General features: G+C 35.6%; 1 protein-coding gene across 8 annotated transcripts in view; it reads left to right on the forward strand.

Moving 5' to 3' along the window:
* ARHGAP28 (Rho GTPase activating protein 28) overlaps positions 1–17,672 on the forward strand; it is a 206,169-nt gene that overhangs the window by 99,036 nt on the left and 89,461 nt on the right. For all 8 annotated transcript variants that reach the window (XM_055324180.1, XM_055324181.1, XM_055324185.1 and 5 more), the window contains exon 2: positions 12,016–12,218. In XM_055324180.1, coding sequence (XP_055180155.1) covers positions 12,016–12,218 — 203 coding nt within the window. The remainder of the gene's footprint in view (positions 1–12,015; positions 12,219–17,672) is intronic.

Genomic DNA, 17,672 nt, shown 5'->3' on the forward strand with positions numbered 1-17,672 from the left:
TGTTTATAAGCATGTTACAATCCAAAGATTTCTGAGAAGCCTGAGCATAAAAACAAGGGATTGGTCTTCTTTCTTTATCTAAATGGCTTCCTGAGGGAGCTCAGAGGGTAAACAGCTGCATTACTGAGACTGTGCCTAGGGTCTGTCCCACAAAGTGAGCAGTTTCACTTGCAAGAGCCTTGCTGCAAAAGCTCACTTGAGGTCAGGATCCAAGATGATTTCTCTAGATGGCCATGTTGTGCTGCTATTGGCATCATTCAAAGACAATGACAATGGAAAATTCAATCCTTCTCTTCTTTCAGAAAGAGGAGGTGGGAAATTTTGATTTGTGTGTATTCTTCCTAATACCCTTGGAATGTATGTGACTTGAAAACAACGTGAATATAGTCATTCCCTGTATATTTAGACAGGGTTATCTTCAGCAAGAAGGGAGTTTAACCTTATAGTATACTGATCAAGTCCAGACCAAGACATGAGATTAGGTGCATAATTTGGTAGCTCTTAAAATTGAAGATTATATTAGAAACATCTTCTTTTATGAGGCTGACTGTGTATTCTCACTTGAATAATTCCCTTAGTGGAGTGGAGAAGGTGTCTAATCTCACCTACTCTAAATGAGTTATTAAAGTACTCCTTCCAGTTAATATCATTTGGGAATCGTCTGGGCTGCAAGTAATAATAATGACAACAAAGACTAGAATTGTTTTTAAAATTTGTTCTCACATTTCTAGAAGTCCAGAGATAGACAGCATCTGATGTTATTTCTGAGATTCAATAATGTCAAGGCTGATCACTGCAGTTTTCTTGGCTTTTCTCTCATCATTGCGAGGTGGCTGCTGAAGCATCCATCTTGTCTACATTCCAAGAAGGGAGAAGGAGGAAAAGAAAGTGATAACAAAAGATTAGGATAACAAAAGTTTCAGGATAACAAAAGATCTCTCTGAAACCATGGGGAAGAATTTTTCTGTTGTGACTTTGGCTGGAAATGTGTCAGATGGCCATTTGTGGCCTAAGGGAGTTGAGGAAACAAGGCTCAGGAATGGGGTTGGGTCAGAGAGGAGTTTTAATAAATTCAGTTTTATTTATGTTAATCATATTTCTAGTGATATTTTAGTGCCCCTATGATATTTTAGCACCACACTATAGCCTAACTCTAAATCTAGTTATGGGCATGCTAAAAAAATTAAATTATAGTCATCAGTTAACACATGGGTTTACTATGTGCCATGCATTTCACATATATTAACTCAATCCTTATAATAACTCCAGGGCATATATATGTTTAATATTCCCATTTTACAGATTAGGCACTGGGAGAACAGAGGTTCAGTAGCTTGCACTGAAGGTCATAGATCCAGAAAGTGTCAGAGCCCACATTGAAACCTGGCCTAGCCGGCTTCACAGTTTTTCTCAAAATCATGACATTATATTTCTTCTCTGGATATGTAGAGCTATACACAGATACACTAATATCTGAGGGGACTTTTGAAATTAAGAAAGATTACTGTAGAGAAAGCATCTGGACAGGATTGAAAAGGTTTGAATTTATATTCTGGCTCCACTGTCACTAGTCATTCATTCTGCAAATATTTCTGAGTTCCTGTTATTGGCTAGATACTGAGTAAATGAGACAGACATGGTTCCTCTATATTCTACTGGGGAAAATCATTCCCCCCAAAATGAAGTAAGTTAGTAGAGGAAGTGTAAGTTGTTGATGGATGAGAAGAAAGAAATGCAGAAAGCTGAGATGATGGATAACTGGAGGCATGCTAATTTAGGATGGCTAGAAAAAGATCCCTCGAGGAGATGACATTTACCTTGGGAACTGAATGATGAGAAGCATCTTGGCATGGGAATAGTAGGAGAAAGTTCCAGGCAGAAAAATCAGTAAGGGAAAATTTCTTGAGGGAAGAAACAGCTTGGATTTTTAGAGAAACTGAGAAAAGATTAGCATGTCTAGTGCTAATGCCAGGGAGAGTGTTATAAGGTCTGACTGAAGAAGCAGTTTGAGGACGGAATATGCTGGGCCATGAAGTCCTAGAAGAGCCTTTGCATTTTATTGTAATTGCAGTGAGAAGTTATATTTCTCCACTTTGCTGTCAGTAACTGTTTTCTTCACTGTATAATTCTTGCTTTGGCTGCTTTATGGAATTAATACAAGGAACAAATGATGCAATGTGTATGATAGTAAATTGTTATATATTAAATTCTTTACAAGATGTCTCTTGTAGAGGGCCCATAGAATATTTCTTAGCATGACTTTTAAAAATATTCTGTGGCATATACTCAGAAAAATTGAACTTGGGTTATACAAAGTTAGAAGTTCATTAGCAAATACAGCATTAAAAGAAATCTGGTATGTTTACAATGTTCTGTGGGAGTTCCACTTCCAGTTAGGACATAGACTATATGGTGATGGACTGTCTTTCCCACTGTAACAACTAGAGAAGAAAGGATAAATGTAAACATCATATGTTTTAAAAACTAGTGGAGAGCTATGGCCACAATATCTTAAGGAGATAAATCTCAGGGAGGGCAGAGCTCCTCCTAGGTGATAGAGCCCAGCTGTCATTTCCCTCCCTGGGCATGTTTCTTCCCCTGAGTCTTTGACCTCACGGGAAGATGATCACACCTGGTTGATCCTCTACTGGGTCCTCTACTGGGGCAAGGAGATACCAAGACAGCTGTTAATGACTGTCTGCACTGGCACAGCAAATTGGTATCAGTTGAAACTCCATATAAAAAGGACCTTCACACCTGATAATTCTCTCCCTTAGGATTTTTGCTAAGAGCCTAATGACACAGGAGGCTGGGGGTTAGGCTCTAAATCAGAGTGAGAGTTCTTAGTTCCATGGTGTTTATCCTAAAGCTCTCCTGGGAGGGGGGGGACCTGTAAAGATACAAGACATTTAAAGCATTTGGAACCAGAGGTAACCTAAAACTAATTAAAGTTGCAATACAACCCAGGCCCAGTTCAACTCCTAATTGAAATGAAGTGTCTTACTCTATCAGACAGAAGAAAAGGCTTACCCTTCTGGGGGAAATTACTATTAACTCCAGTTTCCTAGAATTCTTTTAAAAACAATGTTACACAACAAAAAGTTAAAAGATTAGTAAAAGAAAAGGAAAATGTGACCCATAAACAATTGACTAGTATTTGATTACTATAGTAGGGATATTGATGACACAGATTTCAGCATTAAGGGACAAGAACTTTTAAATAACAATGAAAATTGTTAGAGGAATCAGAGGAAGAGTTGCATAAAATGGATAAAAGATAAATAATGTCAACAGAGAAATAGAATCTCTAAAAATAACTAATTTGACATGTGTATATGAAAAAACCACAGTATCAAATTGAAGCATTCTGGATGGATTTAACAGCAGACTAGATGCATAGAAGAAAAGAAAATTGAACATGAAGACAAGGTAGTAGAAATTCAACTGAAGCATAGAAGGAGTTGGGGAGGAAAGCAAAGTAGGCCATTTGATATTGTCCCAAATGGCCAACATTCATGTTATTGGAGTTCAAAGAGAAGAGAGAAAGAACGGGACAAAAGAAATAGTTGAAGAAAAAATGGGTAATAGTTCAAAATTGATGAAAGACATTGACCCACAGATTTAAGAGACTCAGTAAACCGCAGTCAGAATAAAAACAAAATCACAGTGGAGGCATTTCATGATTAAACTGTTAAAAACAAAAGAGAAAAGGAAAACCTATGAAAAACATCAATAACATTCTATATTTAGAAGAATCTCCATAAGAATTATAATTAACTTATCAGATTCGAGTCCAGAAGACAATGGAATGACATCTATCAAAGGTTTTGAAAACAATAATAACAACTGCTAGCCTAGAATTCTTTGTTCAGTAAACAAATTCACCAAACTGTAAAGGAGTTAAAGATATATTCAGAAAGAAATTTAAAGGAGTTTGTTGGCAGGACATCCACAGTACAACAAATACTAAGGAAAAAAAGAGGAAATGCCAAATGAAGTTCTCAAAGCTGATAGCAAATGATCTATTATGGGTACAGGGACATGCAGGAAGAAATAAAAGAGCACCATAAAGGATAATATAAAAGACTACTTATTTAATTTTTAAAAAGATCATTGCTTTTTTAAAAGTTAGTTGACAGATGGAGGTTAATTATACTCTTGTAAGGTATTTACATTGCTCTGAAGTTGTAATATAATTATTCATGGTAGACAATAATAAGTTCTAGATCTCCAATAATCATTACCACATAATACAAGTTATTTCTAGAAAGATAAAGGAGGGGAAGATGGAATAATAAAATCTTTTGTTAATGCCACTTTGAATGTATGGAAATTGGCATGCACTTAAAATCTAATTTGAAACCTAATGATGTTTTCCCAACAAAAGTTACTGTGTAATACAATTGCATTCTGTTTGTGTGTGTGTGTGTGTGTGTGTGTGTGTGTGTGTGTAATGTTTTCCTGGTATTGTTTTGGAATCAAACAGCTTCAGAAGATTAAGCTCTATTTATCCTAATATGGTGAAGTATGAAGCTACAGATTAAGGCTCATCAAAGTGTTGGATGAGCCTGTGGTTCACAGTTATGTAATATTTTAAGACTGGAAGGTCATGGCCCTTGCTCTACCCTGGGTTAAAGGGGAAGATATTTGGATCCCTAACTAAAAAAACGAGAACTCTTATAAATGTGCTTGTCCCAAAAATACTGTCTGACTTCTTTGCCAAAAAAAATAGTTGATCACTGCAATTATAGAATTCTTTGGGTGGATTATCTCAGAATGAACCAATGTATCACTCATGTTCATGACATATTTTGCATCTGTTTTCCTTTCCCCAGCAGAATGTTATGATGAATCTCTTCTCTTGAAATTCCACCAGTGTAACCTTTGCATGAGTAAGGAACTGTGTGCTATAACTAAAATGATCATTATTAGCTCTAAATGTGTATGCTCCTCTTGTTCTAAGGTTCACTTATTATTTCTCAAATTTCCCACTTTTTCAGACATTTCCAGTGCTTAGATATATATCTACTTATTTACTTAATTTCTAAGATAAATTATGCTATTTCAAGTAGTTATTGAAGTGGCATTTCTGTATTGGCATGGAAAAGATAGCTATGATGTGGTTTTGAGTCGGGAAAACAAAACAACTTATAAAAAATATTGATGCAACACAGATGGAGGAGAATACCTTAAATTTCCACTTTATAAATTGTATATTATTTAAACTTGGTCCATGTCTGCCATTGATACTGTAAATTTTCCACAAGTCAGACATACTCATTTTTAAAAGAAATAAACCTAAGAAACATCCAGAACTAGAGAAAGCTTGGGGCATCTGTGTATTTTTTCTGAATATGGTATATGAAGGGTAGTAGACTGTAAGAACAGTGGTAACTGATTATAGCTTATAAGTAGATGTTTCTGTACTAGAGTTGTACAAATTTGTTAGTGGCTTTCAGTATTGGTCTTATTGCAAAAGGGAAGAGTCTTTAAAGCCTAAAAATAATAAAAGAGACAATAGCCATTATGATACCTGCATCAATTTCATGTGTGCTAAAACCACTAGAATCTGTCTTGTCAAGCTGTAAAGAATTCAGTGGAAAACTCTTATTAACACCCAATTATCAAACAAAGCTGCTTACAGTTATTTTTATCATATGGCACAGTGTAAGAAAATAAAAGTGAATAGTTCATATTTTTGTGAAATGCTTTGAGTATTAAAAATAAATTAGGTAACTCACTGCCAGTTGATTTTCCAAACTAGCATTATTTAACAATATGGTAGTGTTAGGATCAGTGATAAAATTCCAGAAATTTCTGCTAAGAGCGATTTAGAAATCTAGGATTCCTATAAGTATAGACAGTATGAATACACAGATTTGTTTTCTTATTCCCTTCTCTGTTTGCTCATGCATTTTGGTGTTCTTTGCATATGCTGTAGGGCATGACTAAATTTGATAGCAGTCTACTGCTGCTCTGTATGTAAAAATGAAACTGTCCTAAGTGAGTCATAATGCCACAGTTGGACATTGCTATGTCATTGCTCTGGTTGTCTCTTTCCATCTTGGAGTTCTTGTTTGGGCTGTACTGCAGCTCAGGCTGCACATTGGTTAAAAGGTAATCTCAGCCTTCATTCAACTCCACCTGAACCCAAGGATAAGGAGGCATGTTCATGGAATTCTTTGAAAGAAGTTGCATGCCCAGTCCAAACTGGAAAATTAAAAATAAAAAAATAACATAAGAGCAAGAACAGAAGATCATACTGCATAAAGTAGTTCAGTTATTCATGGTTAGGGACCAAAGTGGTCTTGTTAATCAAACATTGTTCCTAGAAAAAATGATATTTGTAAATCCTATGTCTTGGAAATCAAAAAATTTTAAAAAGATTTATTTATTTATTTATTTATTTATTCATTCATTCATTCATTCATTCATTCATGATAGAGAGACAGAGAGAGAGGCAGAGACACAGGCAGAGGGAGAAGCCGGCTCCATGCCGGGAGCCCGACGCAGGACTCAATCCCGGGACCCCAGGACCACGCCCTGGGCCAAAGGCAGGCGCTAAACTGCTGAACCACCCAGGGATCCCTGGAAATCAAATATTTTTTAATTTTTTTCAGTTTTATTGAGATATTTGACATATAACATTGGGTTAAATTTAAGATGCATGACATGCTGATTTGATACATGTATATATTGCAAAATGATTACAACAGTAAGATCCCTTAACACATCACCACTTCACATAAAAATATTTTATTTTTATGCAAATCCTCAAAATTTCTCAGAATTCCAACATTTTGGCCTCTATTTTCCCCATTATGTCTCTTGCTTTTTAAACTAACATTTGTTGAGTATTCTATTCTAAATACATATGCATGCTAATTTATTTAGTCTTTGCAGCAGTTCCATGAGAAAGTGCCCCTTGAAGCTGCTCCATGCTCTGCTTAGTTGTGTGTCTTCAGGATTAGCAGTGGTCCTATTGTGGCCCTCCCAAAAAACAGGAGCCTGCAGTGCCCATCTGGTGGTTGGACCCTACCCATAGTGTTGATCCAATTTTCCCTGAACTGACTATGGATCTCTGTATCTGAGTCAGTGCCCCCTTCCTCATCCTAATGTAGGGTCTTTCTATTTAATGTCACAGATTATTTCCTCACACTATCTCATTATTTCAGCAGCCAACTTTTTAAAAATTTATTTTTCAATTTTTTTAAAGTACGCTCCATGCCCAGTGGTGGAGCCCAGTGCAAGGCTCAAACTCATGATCCTGAGATCAAGACCTGAACTGAAATCAAGAGGCAGCTACTCAACTGACTGTGCCACCCAGACCCCCAATTTTTATGTCAATTTTTAAAAATTCTGATAAAATAGGGGCACTTGTGTGGCTCAGTTGGTCAACTGGTCAACTATCTTAACTCTTGGTTTCAGCTCAGTTCATGATCTCAGGGTCATGAGATAGAGCCCCATATTGGGCTCCATGCTCAGTCAGCAAGGAGTCTGCTTGATATTTTCTCTCCCTCTCCTTCCCCTGTGCACCTCCCTCTATGCATGCATGCTCTCTCTCTTTCTTAAATAAATAAATAAATAAATAAATAAATAAATAAATAAATAAATAAATAAAATCTTTTAAAAATTCTGATAAAATATACATAAAATAAAATTTACTGTCTCAACCATTTTTTTTTAAGCAACAGCTCAGTTATATCAAGTACATTCACATTATTGTAACTCTTCTCTCCAGAACTGGTTTTCTTTTGTAAAACTGAAACTCTAAACTGATTAAACAAAAACTCCCCATTCCCTCATCCCCACAACCGCAGCAACCTCCACTCTACTTTTTGTCTATAATTTTGACTTCTCTATGTACCTCTTATATGTGGAATCATATAGTATTTGTCCTGTGACTGGGTTATTTCACTTAACATAGTATCTTCAAGGTTCATTCATGTTGTAGCACATGTCAGAATTTCTTTCCTTTTTAAGGCTGAATAATATTTTATTGTATGTCTGGACCACTTTTACTTATCCATCCATCTGTCAGTGGGCACTTCAGTTGCTTCTACCTTATGGCTTTTGGGAATAACACTGCTATTAAACACAGTGTACAGATATCTCTTCAAGACTCTGTTTCAATTATTTGAGTATATATACCCAAAAGTGAAATCACTGGATCAAATGGTTATTTTATGTATAGTTGTTTGGGGAACTACCATACTGTTTTCCACAGAGACTGCACAATTTACAAGGGTTCTATTTTCTTCACATTCTTGCCACCACTTGTTTTGTTTTTTTGATAGTAGCCATCCTGGTGGGTGTGAGCAGCCAACTTTTTACACCTTCTCTGTAATCATCTTAGATACTTTATAGATGCTACCTTTTACTATATATACTACTAGTTGAAGTATAGTTGTCATACAGTATTACATGAGTTTCAGGTATCCATCATAGTGATTTGACATTTATATGTTTATAACATTTATAAAATACTCACCATGATACATGTATGTCACCACGTAACATTATTACAATATTATTGACTATATTCTCCATGCTGTACTTTTCATCATCATGACTTACAACTGGAATTTTGTACCTCTTAATCTCTTTTATCTATTTCACCCATGGCTCTACTCCCATCCCCTCTGGCACTTCTCTGTATTTCAGAGTCTGGTTTTTGGTTTGTTGTTCATTTGTTTTGTTTTTTTTTTTATATTCTGTATATAAGTGAAATCATACAGTATTTGTCTTTTTCTGACTTATTTCACTTAGCATAATACACTCTAGGTGCTTTTGCATTGCCAAAAAGCCATGATTTTATCCTTTTTTTTTAAGTCTGAGTAATATTCACATTTCACATTCTTTATCCATTCCTCTATCAGTGGACACTTAGGTTACTTCCATATATTGGCTATTATAAATCATGCTGCAGTAAATATAGAGGTGCACATATCTTTTCAAATTAGTTTTTTAATTTTCTTCAGGCAAATACCTAGAAGTATAATTACTGGATTGTATGGTATTCCTATTTGTAAATTTTTGAAGACCCTTCATTCTCTTCTCTGTAGTAGCTTCACCAATGTACATTCTCACCAATAGTATGCAGGGGTTCCCTCTTGCGCATTCTTGCCAACACTTGTTATTTCTTGTCTTTTTGGTACTAGCTATTCCAACTTCTGTGAGGTGTATCTCATTGGGGTTTTGATTTGCATTTCCCTGATGATTAATGATGTTGAGCATCTTTTTGTGTGTCCACTGGCCACATTTTAGGTCTTCTTGGAAAAGTATCTATTTAGGTCCTCTGGCTATTTTTATTTGGATTTTTTTTGGGGGGTGTTAAGTTCTAATGAGTTTTTATATATTCTGGATATTAACCCCTTGTGTAGCAACACCCCAGCAGACTCTAAGCCCAAGGGTGGGTGATGGTCTGGCAAGGCTGAAGAAATTATCCAGACACAGGGGTCAAGTCATAGGATTAGTGGGGGAACTTACATTCAGGATGTCCAGAAGCAGCCAACTGGACAAAGCATCCACTTCTGGAATCTACATGCAGTAAGCTTTTATAGTTTAGCAACTAGCCTAGCAACTGTCTATAGCCCTTCTTTTCCTTTGTACAGCCAATGTTTGAAGGAGATCAAGTCCTGCCATTCAGACATTCTTTGTTACAAGGGAGATGGTCTGGGTTAGCTACACCCGGAGCCTCTAACCTTGAACACTGCTACCCATTATGTTTGATGAGAATATAGAAGGAGGACAATATTGCTACATTCTTAAGATACTGATTAACAGGGACCTTTAGGGTATGCTTGCACAAACCAGCCTTCCAGTATGTACTATATACTCCTTACCAGTATATCATTTGTAAATATCTTTTCCCATTCAGTAGGTTGCCTTTATGTTTTGTCGTTTCCTTTGCTGTCCTGAACTTTTTAGTTTGATGGAGTCCCGATTGTTTATTTTTGCTTTTGTTGCTATTGCCTGAGGGGCCACATCTGAAAAAATACTAATCAGACCAATGTCCCTGAGGTTACTGCCTATATTTTCTTTTAAGAGTTTTATGGGGGCAGCCCTGGTGGCGCAGCAGTTTAGCGCCGCCTGCAGCCCGGGGTGTGATCCTGGAGACCCGGGATAGAGTCCCACATTGGGCTCCCTGCATGGAGCCTGCTTCTCCCTGCCTGTGTCTCTGCCTCTCTTTCGCTCTCTCTGAATAAATAAATCTTTTAAAAAAAAGAGTTTTATTGTATCAGGTCTTACATTTAAGTCTTTAATCCATATGAGTTTATTTTTGCGTCTTGGTATATGAAGATGATTCACGTTCATTCTTTTGCATATACCTGTTCAGTTTTCCCAACACGATTTAATGAAGAAACTGTCTTTTCCCCATTTTATGTTCTTCTCTTCTTTGTCATAGATTAATTGACCATACAAGTGTGGGCTTATTTCTGGGTTCTCTCTTCTGTTCCATTGATCTGTGTGTCTTGTTGTGGCAGTATCATACTGTTTTGATTACTACAGCTTTGTAATATATTTTGAAATCTGTGATGGTGATACCTCCAACTTATTCTTGTTCAAGATTGCTTTGTCTCTTTGGGATCTTTTGTGGTTCCGTAAAAATTTTAGGATTAATTGTTTTAGTTTTATGAAAAATACTATTATTTTGATTGGGATTGAATTTGTAGACTGCTTGGCTAGTGTAAATATTTTAACAATACTAACTCTTCCAATTCATGAGCATGATACATGTTTCCATTTATGTGTGTAATCTTCAACTTCTCTCATCAGTGTCTTATAGTTTTCAGAGTACAGGTCATTCACCTCTTTGGTTAAATTTATTTCTAAGTCTTTTATTCTTTTTGATGCAGTTGTAAATAGGATTGTTTTCTTAATTTCTCTTTCTGCTAGTTCATTAGTAGTGTATAGAAATACTACAGATTTCAGTGTATTAATTTTGTATCCTGCAGCTTTATTGAATTCATGGATTCATTTTAAAATTTTAGCAGCATTTTTAGTGTTTTCTATGTATAGTATCATGTCATCTGCAATACTGACAGTTTTACTTCTTCCTTACCAAGTTGGAAGCCTCTTATATCTTTTTCTTATCTGATTGTTGTGGCTACAACTTTCAGGACTATATTGAATAAAAATGTGAGAGTGGAGGGATGCCTGGGTGGCTCAGTGATTGAGCATCTTCCTTTGGTTTAGGTCATGATTCTGGGGTCCTGAGATCAAGTCCCACATCAGGCTCCTCTCAGGGAGCCAGCTTCTCCCTCTGCCTATGTGTCTGCCTCTCTCTGTGTGTCTCTCATGAATAAATAAATAAAATCTTTAAAAAAATGTGAGAGTGGACATCTTGTTTGTTCCTGATTTTAGAGGAAAAGTTTTCAGCCTTTTATAAAACTTTGAGTATGATGTTAGCTGTGGCTTTGTCATATATGGCCTTTATCATATTGAGATATGTTTCTTCTGTCCTCACTTTATTAAGAGGTTTTATCATGAATGGGTATTGAATTTTGTTAAATGCTTTTTCTGCATCTTTTGAGATGATCATATGGTTTATATCCTTTCTTTTGTTAATGTGATATATCATGTCATTGAGTTGTAGATATTGAGCCATCCTTGCATCCCTGGAATAAGTCCCTCTTGGTGGTGGTGAATGATTTCTTTTTAACATATTATTGAATTCAATTTGCTAATGGTTTGAGGATTTTTGCCTCTGTGTTCATCGGAGAGTCTGGCTTGAATTATGTGTTTCAGCTAATACAAGCAACTTCACATTTTATGAGTGTATGAAAATTATAAAAAGTATTTTCATGGTGATTCCTACATAACCACAAAGCCATTATGAATTATAGAGAAAAAAAAAAGGAGGAACCACCACTGAATGGAAATTATTCTCTCAAACCCCTCTCTGTCACACTTAACTCCGTTTCTCCATTGATTTTAAACCTAAATTTTACTTTGTGATTTATAACATAAGAGACTGATTTTTTTTATTAATAACAGATATTCTTTCTGCAGAAAATCTATTCCTCGCTGCCGAAGAATTAACAGGATGCTCTCCAATGAATCCCTACATTCTCCCGCATTTACCCGCTCCAACTCACAAGCCTCCATAGACAGCACCTCCATGGAGGATTTCCTGCGGGAAATAGAAAGCATTAAAGAGAACAGCATAGGAGGACAGGAAGAGCAGATACCAGCTGAGGTCAAGCCTGTGGATGGTAAGGTTCTGGATCTGTCATCCCATGTGTTTACTGTCTTTCTTTGTATGCTCTCTCATCCTGTTTGCAGGTAGACCTCATTCCAATAGTAGTTTAACAAGTGAAATCAGTAGAATTTGGCATATCAGCTACCAACTCTCACTGATTTATATCTACTGGATTGGTTCTTGATGGCTTCTATATATAGTGATATAACCTAAGAAGGAGAACTGTCAAAACCCAAATTGATTTCTTACATATCACTACTTAGGGATGCTGTGCCTATCGTTGATATGATTCATTATCATCTAACAGACTGAGTATTCTAATTTTGATGGCTTTTACTTTTGTATTCTTGACTATTACTTCCAAAAAGAGAGAGAGAAAGAGGGGGAAAGAAATAGAGAAAGAGGGAAAAAATGCCAGTACAATTTTGAAGGAAAAAAAAATTTGATTTTGAGACATTTACTAGTGTTAATCTATTTAGGGGATGGGTTACCTTGTATTTCTGAAAATAAAAACCATTGTAAAATATACTAATTTTCAGTGAAACTAAACACACAAGATTAAGAACTGAAAAAATAAGTTAATTCACTTACTCTTTTTAAGAAGAGCTAAATTACTTCCCTTGGATTAAAAGTATAGGTCATCTCCAGTTGCAACCTGTCAGCAAGTAAATATGTAAAATATCCAAGAAAGACTGAAAGTAGTTCAATAATAAGTATTTACCTGAGAATGTTTTCATTAGCCAATGATTAAGTTGGCTAGGCTGGACAACTTACCAAGATAAACTGAAACTTTAAAGAAGTTTTCATTCTTCATTCCTTCTGTAAGTCTATCCTTCTTTGGTCTGAAAAATAATAATTTAGATACACCACAATTAGTATATTTTACAAGCCATTAGAAATAGAAAGTTCTAGGGGATCCCTGGGTGGCGCAGCGGTTCGGTGCCTGCCTTTGGCCCAGGGCGCGATCCTGGAGACCCGGGATCGAATCCCACATCGGGCTCCCGGTGCATGGAGCCTGCTTCTCCCTCTGCCTATGTCTCTGCCTCTCTCTCTCTCTCTGTGACTATCATAAATAAATAAATTAAAAAAAGGAAGCTCCATATGAGGAATTTCCTTAAAAAAAAAAAAAAGAAAGTTCTACTACATATTGAATGAGAATCTAATAAAGGGATCCATCTCTATCGATGAAGTGTATTCTTATTCCTCTAACTTACATAGGAGGATATATGAAGGAAAATACCTGTCATTCTTCATCCTTTTCTCTTACTTGCTAGCTAGCAAGCTAGCTATATTAGAAAACATGGGTTCATATTGATAACCCTCCATTCCACACCACCACAACTAGGTTTGTTGTTGCTGTCTTTTTTTCTTGTATTTATAACTATTTTCCCCAATAATCAGAATCCTGGCTTTTACTATCATTTATTTTAAGTCTAGAGTACACAGAAAATATTTTTAGATTGGTTAACCTAAACTTCCACAAAAAGCATAGCTACTAACCAGAATTTAAATAGATTTTTTTTTCCTTAGAACTGTAGGCATAGAACTTTAAGTATACAATTCAGTGAGGTTTGACAAATGCTAATAATTCTGTAACTTCATAGTAATCAAGGGGGATAGTATTTTAGTCAACTCAAAATGTCTTCATGCTTTTTCCCTTTTCACTCCCATGACTCCCTGTCTCTGGCCAAAAGCAACCATGGTTCTGATGTTCTTGTGTCATAGATTAGTTTTTGATTTAACTTCTTTCACTGAACATAGTGTTTTTAAGATTCATCTGGTATATCAGTAGTTCCTCTCCTTTTATTATTGGGTAGTTGGTATTAGTTTACTAGGGCTGCTATAACAAAATGCTCCAAAATCCAGTGGCTTAAAATAGCAGAAATTTATTTTCTTACAGTTGTGGAGACTAGAAGTCAAGGTGTCAGCAACCTTTTTGAAGATTTAGGGCACAATTTGGTCCGTGCCTTTCTCTTGAGCTTCTGGTATTGCCCTTAACTCTTGCTGTTCCTTGACTTGTAGGCAACACATGCCACACTCTGCCTCTATGTCCTGTAGCCTACTCCTTGTATTTTTGTGTCTTTCTCCTCCCCTTTTTAAAGATCCCCCTTATATTGGATTAAGGACTCACTCTACTCCAGTATGCCCTCATCTCCATTTATATCTTAATTACCTCTACTAAAACCCTGTTTTCAAATAAGCTTACATTCACAGGTATTGGTGGTTAAGACTTCACTCTATCTTCTTGGGGGTCCCAATTCAACCTAGAACAACAGAATTCTATCGTATGAATGTGCCACAATTTATCTGTTTAACTGTTAATGGACTTGCCAGTTGTTTGCAGTTTGGGCTACTATGAAAATACGGTTGCTGTAGATAATCTTGTAAAAGTCTGGAGATATTTGTATCTCTTGAGTATATATTTTTTTCATAGAATATGTTCAACTGCAGAAGAAACTGCCAGCATTTTTCCAAAGTAGTTGTACCATTTTATACTCCCTCCATCAGTGTCTGATAGACAAGTCTGTTGTTTCACATACTTGCAATACTTGATGATATAAGACTTGTTAATGTGAATGATTCTAGAGGATGTATGGAGGTATTTCATAATAAATGTTATTACATTTCACTAATAACTGATGATGTTGAACATTTTTTCTAGAGGATGTATGGAGGTATTTCATAATAAATGTTATTACATTTCACTAATAACTGATGATGTTGAACATTTTTTCCTGTGCTTAACTGTCCATCCATATAACTTGGTTTGTGAAATCTTTTGAATATTTTTGAGGGGGAGAGAGAGAATCTTAAGCAGACTCCCCACTAAGCGCAGAGGTCAATGCAGGGCTGGATCTCAGGATCCTGAGATCATGATCTAAGCCAAAATCAAGAGCGGGATGCTTAAGCAGCTGAACTACCCAGGCGCCCTTTGATTGTTTTTTAAAATTGCCCTTTTATTATGGACTTGTATGAATTCTTTTTTTTAATGAATTCTTTATATATTCTGAATATAACTCTTGTCAAATAAATGTATGATTAAGTATTTTCTTACTGTCTGTGGCTTGTGTGTTCCTACCCTTAATGGGGTCTTTTAATTGGGTATTTCTCTTGTTTTCTCTTGTTTTTCAATTGTTTGCAGCTGGTATATAGAAATACAATTGATTTTTGTCTCATTTCATTACCTTTCTGAATTCATTTTCTAATATTTGTCTACTGGATTTCTTAGGATTTTCTGCATAAACAAAGAGATTACTTGTGAACACAGGCAGTTTTACTTTTTTCATTCTAATTTTTATGTTTTTCTCTCTTTATCTTGCCTAATTGTGCTGGTAGGCCCTCCAGTACAAGTTGAATGGAAGTAAGTGGTGACAGCTCATAGCCTTGCTATATTTGCTTTTGTCTGTGATTTTTGTGTTTAAGTTGCTTCTTTTTTCTCTCTTAAGATGGAAACCTAGACCACTGACTCTACATCTTTTAGCTTTTTAAATGTGAACAGTTCCCTTAAGCCCTGCTTCATTTCACCCCACAAATTCTGATGTGTTGTATTTTCATCATCAGTTTTAAATGTTTTAATGTTTTATTTTAAATGTTGGAGGGTTTTATAGAAATATCATTTGTTATGGTTTCTAAATTAATTGTGTTATGATTAGGTAACAGTTTATAAGTTTCAACCTTTGACACTTATTTAGACCTATTTTATGACTCAGTATATGGTCTGTCTTGGTCAAAATTCCATGTACACTTAAAAAAGAACATGTTCTATCATTGTTGGGAGGTGTGGCGTTCTGCAAATGCTGACTGGATTTAGGTGGTTTGTACATTTGAGTAAATGTACATCAAATCTATTGTACCCTTACTAATTTTCGCCTATCTTTTCTACCAATTATGAGAGAAAGTTGTTAAAATCTCCAGTTTGGGTTGTGTATTTGTCTATTTTTTCCCTCTTATTCTGTCATTTTTGCCTCATATTTTAAAACTGTCATTAGGTGGCATATACATTTATGATTATTATTCCTCTGTTGAATTGGCCCATTTGCACTGACCCTCCTTAATATATTTCTAACACTACTTCTTGTCTTGAAGTCTACTCTGTCTAATAATATAGTTACCCTGGCTTTCTTTCTTTCATTCTTTCTTTTTTTTTTTTAAGATTTTATTTATTTATTTGAGAGAGAGCTCAAGTATAGCAAGGGGAGCAGAAGGAGAGGGAGAAGCAGACTCCACACTAAGCAGGGAGTCTGATGTGGGGTTCAATACCAGGACCCCAGGATCATGACCTGAGCTGAAGGCAGATGCTTAACTTACTGAGCCACCCAGGTGTTCCTCACTCTGGCTTTTTTTTTTTTTTTAAGATTTTATTTATTTATTCATGAAAGACACAGGAAGAGGGAGAAACAGGCTCCATGCAGAGAGCCCAACGTGGGACTCGATCCCAGGTCTCCAGGGTCACACCCTGGGCTGAAGGTGGCACTAAACTGCTGAGCCACTCAGGCTGCCCTCACTCTGGCTTTCTTAAGGTCACTGTGTGGTATATCATTTTCCATCCTTTTACTCTGTCTTTGTCTCTCTTTCATTTTTCTTTGTAATTCCTCCATATGCATTTTTTGTATACTGCTTTGATTTTTTTAGTGACTGCTTGCATATTATATGACTGCTTGCATATTATACTATGTACCTCTAATTTATCACTTAGAATAAATATTAGAATACTACTTAGAATAAATATTACACTTCTTTATGCAAAACGTAAGGATTTTGTAGCAGTATAATTATATTTCCCTTCCTCTCCAGCACTTTGTACTGTTGTCAAATATATAACATCTACACATGTTATACCACCATCAGTATAATGTTATTTATATGGACATATATTATTGTGAAATAATTTAAAACTTACAGAAAAAGTTGCAAATACAATTTAAATAACTTTTTTAAAAGTCTGGAACAATTTTATCATTTGAGAGGAATGTGCCAACCCCTGTTATTACCAAGTACATTAGGCCTTTATGTATTTATATATATATATATATATATATATATATATATATATGTGCGTGTGTATATGTCTGTGTGTGGGGGTGTGAGATATCATATATATATACTATATGTTTTTGTTTTATGAAATATAAGTATGTTTACACATATACTTTTGTCTAATTATTCTATCAGTTGCTGAGAGGAAGTTATTAAAATCTTAATCTCTGATAGCTGTAGATTGTGGATTTGTCTGTGTGTGTGTGTGTGTGTGTGTGTGTAACCATCCTCTATATAATGACAGTATAATTGTTAAAATAAAAAAATTATTTTTGGTATACTGCTGTTATCCGGTCCTCAGACTGAATTTTAATGTCGTTGTATTTCCTTTATTACCTTTTATAACAAAATCATCTGGTTCAGAATCACTTGTACTTAATGGCCATGTTTCTTTTGATGCTTTACAGTCTAGAATAATTTCTTAGTTTTT

This window comes from Nyctereutes procyonoides, unplaced genomic scaffold, assembly GCF_905146905.1.
Source record: "Nyctereutes procyonoides isolate TBG_1078 unplaced genomic scaffold, NYPRO_anot_genome, whole genome shotgun sequence".
Lineage (NCBI taxonomy): Eukaryota > Metazoa > Chordata > Mammalia > Carnivora > Canidae > Nyctereutes > Nyctereutes procyonoides.